This window comes from Zophobas morio, unplaced genomic scaffold (genome assembly GCF_036711695.1).
Source record: "Zophobas morio isolate AGI-343-1 ecotype UQ-CSIRO unplaced genomic scaffold, CSIRO_AGI_Zmor_V1 ptg000030l, whole genome shotgun sequence".
Classification (NCBI taxonomy): Eukaryota; Metazoa; Arthropoda; class Insecta; order Coleoptera; family Tenebrionidae; genus Zophobas; species Zophobas morio.
The window spans coordinates 13,589,138-13,595,948 of NW_026972135.1; the positions used below are offsets into that span (position 1 = coordinate 13,589,138).

General features: G+C 33.8%; 1 protein-coding gene across 1 annotated transcript; it reads right to left on the reverse strand.

The window, feature by feature from the left end:
* On the reverse strand, positions 1–2,464 carry LOC135138619 (piggyBac transposable element-derived protein 4-like). Its single transcript, XM_064068597.1, has 3 exons — positions 1,160–2,464; positions 808–963; positions 1–171 (listed from the first exon to the last, which is right to left on the reverse strand). The coding sequence occupies exons 1-3, from the start codon at positions 2,462–2,464 to the stop codon at positions 1–3; spliced, it is 1,632 nt and encodes a 543-aa protein (XP_063924667.1).
* Positions 2,465–6,811: the final 4,347 nt, after the last annotated feature.

Below are 6,811 nucleotides of genomic sequence, written 5' to 3' on the forward strand. Positions count from 1 at the left end.
TTAATTGCCATTCAAGCGATCTAATTGTTGGTCAGTGCGTCTGTTGATATTTGGACAAAGAATGTGTCTTGGGCATAGATTATTAAAATGATTTGATTGACAGTAAATTCTGTCCATATTTGGATAAGGAATCCTTGGAAGACATTGGAACAAAGACACAGTGTGTAAAATCTGGAAAGTAATACGTGATTTTAATGGGTAAGGGTAGACCGACTTATAAAAGGGCGATTTTAGGGTGTGATACGACTATTTTAAGGAAGCAATTTTCGATCCTCCATGATAACATTTACATTAATTTATTACATTAATTATATTACAGTAATTGAAGTAGTTCATAGAATTTGTGTTTGTTTTCCTGTTCACTGTTATCTATAAAGCTTCGAACTACATGTAAGATCTAAATCCGGCTGTTGTAATTCTATTTAACCCTCCAGTGGTGACGTGCTATTTCATGACACCAGTGGTGACGTCGGTCTCACAGACATTTCAACTTTTTCGTGTTTTTTTTTTAATATTTATTAACTATACTATCTTTACAGCTTATTGATTGTAAACAGAACTGTCAGATTTAGTTTTTTATTTAAGAAAAAAATTAAATTCAATTTTTTTTGCAAATTCAAATTTTAGGAGACATAACAAAGTACAATTTTCATATTTTTGTGAAATAAAATTAAACAGTTTTACAAGAAAAATAACTATTTATCAATTCTAAACAAGATTAGTTATCGCAAACCAAATTTTTACCGAAACAATCTTCACAGATCATTATACAATGTTCTAGGCACATAAACGTCTTGCAGCTCTTACAGAAGAATCGAGTTTTTCTGTTTTTCTTGGAAGAGCACAATTCACAGCGTCCTGGTTCTGTTGGTTCTTGTGATGTGGAAGCTTCAGGATCAAGATGGCAAAGTTCCCGAATTCTGGTGCGCATTGTTCTTGGTAAATTTTCGGAATAAGCTCGTGCTTTCAAATGGTTATTTATCAGCGCAAAAGATAAGTCTTCTAAAAAGTGTCGACGAAGAGTTCTATCTTCGGGGTTATTTGCGTGAAAAATTACCTCTGAATTTATTGCAGAAATATTTACAAGACTGTAAAAAACCACCATTTGCCACCTCCGGGTATTACGGGCACAATTATAGTTAGCGCACAATTGGTCTACAGTATCCACTCCTCCTTTAGTGGCGTTATAATCAAGAATTATCTGTGGTTTTCCTGTAGCCTCATTGACTAAATCGTCGTCATGCATAGTAGAAATCAGAAGAACGTTTTTATTTTTTTTGGGAATATAAGATACTAGAGTACAATCATCCCTAAAACCAAACATACTAGAACCAATCGGCCGATTTTTTCCTTCAACAAATTCTCGTGGCAACGCACGCTTATTTTTTCTAATTGTTCCTACAGTTGTAATTTTATGGCGCAGCAATAGCTCAGACAATTCAGTGCTTGTAAAAAAGTTATCAGTAGTAAGGTTTCTACCTTTTCCTTTCATTGGTTCACACAGTCTATCGACAACTGCAAGTGCACTGTTATTTTGTGAAAATGGCCCTTCAGGTTGGGCTCCAACGTAGACTTCTAGATTAGCCGTATAAAACATTTTTGCATCGCAAAGAGCATAAATTTTAATGCCATATTTATTGGGCTTGCTAGGAATATATTGGCGAAAGGAACAACGGCCCCGAAAGCCTTCTAGTTTCTCATCGATTGTTGTGCTATGAGAGAGGCTGTAATTTTTCTTACAGTTGTCTACTACAGCCGTGAACAATTCTCTGATAGGAGCCAGCTTATCCAAAGATTTTCGCTCAGCGCGAGTGTCTATATCATCAAATCTCAGGTATCTCAAAAGAATTCGAAATCTTTGGCACGACATTGTAAGTCTGAATATTTCGGGGCAAGTACCATTCGATTTAAATAAATCTTCAGCGTTCAAGTGATTTGATTTTTTGACACCACTAAGTAACAGAATGCCCAGTAATGCTTGAATTTCTATAAAATTTGTGGGACGAGTATAAGTCGCTCGAGAATAGTTAGCTTCTGCAGTCGCTAAATATTTGTTTGTATTTTCAACTATTATATCTAATACATTCTGATCAAAAAAGTGATGAAAAATTTCAAGTGGTGTTTTGACTAACCGTACAGGACCAATGGGTCCTGGTAATTGAGTCACAATATTTTTTATTGTTCGTCTAACCTTCCTTTGCTTACAATGCTTTCTCCAAATAGTTCCATCCTTGCCAATAAAAACCAACCTCGTATTTACCTTTCGTTCTTCACTCGATTCTTGATCAGATTCAACGTCGTCAAATTCTAATTCCTGCTCTGTATCGGTATTTTCTTCTCGTTCTTCAAAACGACCGTCTTCAACTTCATCATCTACTGCGTCGTCAGCTTCGCAATCATTTTCATCAGAAAAACACTCTTCCATCAGACGTTGAAGTCTCTGCTGGTCCGCTTCATAACTCATTATTGTTTGCAAATATCTTCTAGAATTGTTTACACTTAAGACAACAGTTTTGTTGCATCATAAAACTTACCTTTAGCAATAAATTCACTTCACAACACAAAACAAGTAAAAACTTTTTCAATATTACAATTTAACAAAGTGTAGCATAAGTGGTGACGTCGGTCTGAGAGTCCGAAATTGGCAGTTACTTGACAGCTATTAACGCCTGCACGCTATGATGCACACTGCAGGTTCGGAGAACTAAAAAAATAAGCTAAACTGACGCAGAATGACGTATGACGTGCGTAGGCGCTAAAATTCAAAATTTAAATTTTAGTCGGTCTGAGAGACCGTACGTCACCACTGCAGGGTTAATGTTGCTTGCCAACGGGTTAATTCTTTTCCTGGAATTTCTATAAAAAAATTCCACATCTCTCCTATGTTAAACCTTATCGTTGTTTCTTATTTAATTTTATCACAGTTCTAGTCTCCCAATATTTCCACTCGATACTTTTAGACTTTTTTTTTTATAACTCGAATATGACAAAACAAGACAAAAATTGCTGTCTTTTCGCATGCTAGGTTATTATTACTAGACATTGCTTTATTCTTGTTAGTAGTTTTTCCATCAAAACTGAATTAACTAAAATGGATAACATCAATTTGTAAAATAGAGCAAACAGGTTAGCTAGAAGTACTTGCGTTTATATCAAAACTAAACATCGTGTTAATAGTTAATGATAGTTTCGTGTTTCACTGTGTTGTACACATTTATAAAAGCCGTAGCACCTAACAGCAGCATGACCCTTGAGTTGTTAACATTTGTGTTTAAAATAGGGACAATACTTGGTTGTACTCCATCATCTACAGAATTAAAAAATGACAGTTTAATTAAGAAAATCTACTGCATCTGTGCTGCAATTTTAGTAACGGCTTCTGTAATAGCAGCCATAATATACAAAACGTATTTGACAAGATTTATACACGTTAAAATAGTAGTGAATCTCTTGATAGATCTTCTTCAGTATTCATCAATGATATATTTTATTTTAATGTTAGGTCTAGGCAGAAGGCAATCGTGGAAGTGTTTACTAAGCAATTTGAAAAAAACTGAATACCTAATTAACAGTTCATGTAGCTGTAAAAGTTACTTGTGTTATGCTTTTGTAAATGTAGCTCACTTGGTAGGATCAGGATTCATATTTTATGTTCGTTGGAAACAGATGGGTTTCAGATATTTAAAATCGTATCTTATTACTCACATATGCGTGTATTTGATATTTTTTCATCTGTTGATAGAATGTATATGTCTTAACATGTTGCTGTTACGCTATAGAGCTTTAAATTCTTTGCTCGAAATGAACGTCAAAAAGAAGAGATCTCAAGACATTTTGCGATATTTTAAAGTAGTTGAAATTCTAGTGTCGAATTTAAAAAAAAGTGTCAACGCTTACAATGATTTATATGGATGGCCGACTTTTTTACTACTCTCTTATACAGTGGTTTTTCTTCTCAATACATTGGATGATTTAATTTATTTCAACCTCTCAAGATTATCGTTTATCGACAATATTTTACTTAATTTGATTATACTAATGTGCTTTCTTGTAAGATACAACTAAATGTGTTAATTTATTTAATATTGTTAATTTTAGGTGGAATCAATTACACTTCTCTTAATGTGCGATGCGATTCTGAAAGAAGATGACAAGACGATGAAATTGTGTTACAGTCTCCATGCGTCATGGACCAGTTGCTCTCCTTTACAGAGTTTACAGATTTCAAACTTTATAAGTTTTCTAGGAAATAACGCCCCTGTTTTTACAGCAGCTGAATTTTTTATTATCGACAGAGGAACCATTCTTCAGATGCTAGGAAAAGTTGTTTCTTTTATCATAGTGATGATAGACTTTGGACATCCAACTTAAAATAAAATGTAAAATTTCTTTAATAAAATTATATGAAAATAACTATCTTCATTAATCATGCTACAAAGTATTTGTCTAGATGAAATTTTACAGTTTGGAAAGTATTGGTCTGAATCGGTCTAACAGATCCATCGCTCTAATTTTTCCCCTACCGGTATTCTGAAAGTCACCTTTTCATGACAAGACCGAATCTAGCTCTGACTTATATATTCAGCAGGAATTTTATATTATTTCTGGTTCTAGTGAAATAAAAAATGAAAACGGAGTATAAAGAAACCACAAATCAGACAAGAGAAAAAAGGACATAAAGAACGGAATAATAAGGACTTGGAAACCCTGACAAAAACAAACTGCAGAATAATATACAGAAAAAACGGAGAGAAGATGATAAACAATAAAAGAATTAATTGGTAAGTATAGATTGGGCAAAATATAGTCGATAATCAAGAAAGTATCACTAAAATTAACATGAATAGATGAATTTGAAACCAGCGTGAGGTAGAGTGGAATTTTAAGCCAAACGTTATTTAGTTTAGTATTAGACAACGTAATGAAGACGGTGAGAAGAAAAGTAAAAAAGCTATTTCCCCGAAAGAATTCATTACTATAAACATATTTTGTTTGACATTTCAAATATAATCGTTTATAAGACATGTAATAAAATAGTACATATATTTTATTACTATAATTACCGTAAAATATATTACATAGTAAATATATTGAACCGAAATTATTTTCGATTTCAACTGATAAGCTTCAGTTTAAACTCAATCGATTCTTTTAAGTCTTTAATGTTGCATATATATCCTCACAATATCCAGCTATTTGTTACAGCTTAGCGCAACTCATATTATGGGTTTTAGATTGTTGTCATTCGTTTTAAAATTTGGAAATATATTTGCTACAGTTTCAGTTAAAAACAATAAGTACAAAAATTTGTGCAATATTATTGTTAGTGTTGTGCTGGCTGCAAGTGGTGTGCTAGGATTTACAATTAAAAAGTTTTATTCTGATTTTAACCCAACGCGGAGAATTTGTTCAGTTGTTGGCGATGCTTTATTATACTGTATCAGTTTTTACTTTATAATAGTACTTAATTTCTGGAAGAAACATTTGTGGACGTTACTTTATGAAGCTTTGAAAAGGACAGCGAAATTAAGTTGCTTCGAAACAAACAAATCCAAAATTCCTTTCTACTGTGGATTCGTTATTATGAACTGTGGTCACTTCACAGTCCATGCACTAGTACTAGTAAGTAGTGGTAGCGAAGAAAGATAAGCTACTCCGTAGTCTAGTGGTAAGGGCACCCGCCCGGCAAGCGGTAAACGTGCGGTTCGATTCCCACCGGAGAAGCAACATTTTTCTTCGCTTACCTACAATATAATCTTTGGCGAATTCCACACCAGGCATTTGTACTTTTCGAATGTGTCCTTTCTGAGTTTAGCGAGTGAAAAGCACATTTTCCAAAAAATTTTGACCTAAAATGGTTTGTACCCGAACAAATCGACAAGTTTTTTAGGGTAGTCTGTCTCTTTAAGCCCTTGGAGCAAGGTGGTATCTTAAGAATGGCATTTATTTTCCTTGGAAATTTTGCAAACAGAAGACTGGCTACTGCTTACCCTTTTTACAATTCGCGCTGTCCTACATGATAAATTAACGGGAGACTCTTTACTAATTCTCTTCCACCAACAGTGTGATGATGACATCTCAAAATTATACACAGTAAATAGCTTTCATTAAATTGTAAAAAACATCATACTCCTACACGTGTAGTTTATGAATACGTGTAATCCTTATGGCAACATTTTGTTTTTTCATTTCAAATGTTTTGAAATTTTGCAGATATTTTAAAGTTATCGTAGGATCATTTTAATCAAAATAAATATGTTTATTCCTCCAAAAAATGCATGACGTTATTACAAAATTTTGCCCAATACATCCTACCGAAAATGTTCAAAATATGGTGAGTCTACACTTGTGATTTATGTATTTCATAAATTTTGAATTTCTCATACAGGTGACCCAAAAAAAGAAAATTGATGAAATCATAAGTGCTGTTGAATTTTCTGTTTGATCCCTCCCTAAACAATACGCGCACACCATCCGGTTCGAAAAGGCCAAATTTGTCAGCAAGGCCAAAATTCCAAAATCCAGTTTATCCAAAGACGTCTTCTTCAAGGCCTCGAATCCAATTCTAAGATAACGATTCTGCCAGGAGACAAAGGGAATGATACTATCATCTTAAATACGTCTGAATACTTTAATAAAATAAATAATAAAATAGAGGACGATTCCTATGCCCCAATTCCACGTGACGCTACTTCCAAAATTGAAAGGAAACTCCACCTCGTATTCCAAAAATTCACAACGAGGGTATTCCCCTAAGACCTATCGTCAGCACTATTGATTCCCCCACGTATGCTACTGCTAAACAAACTGT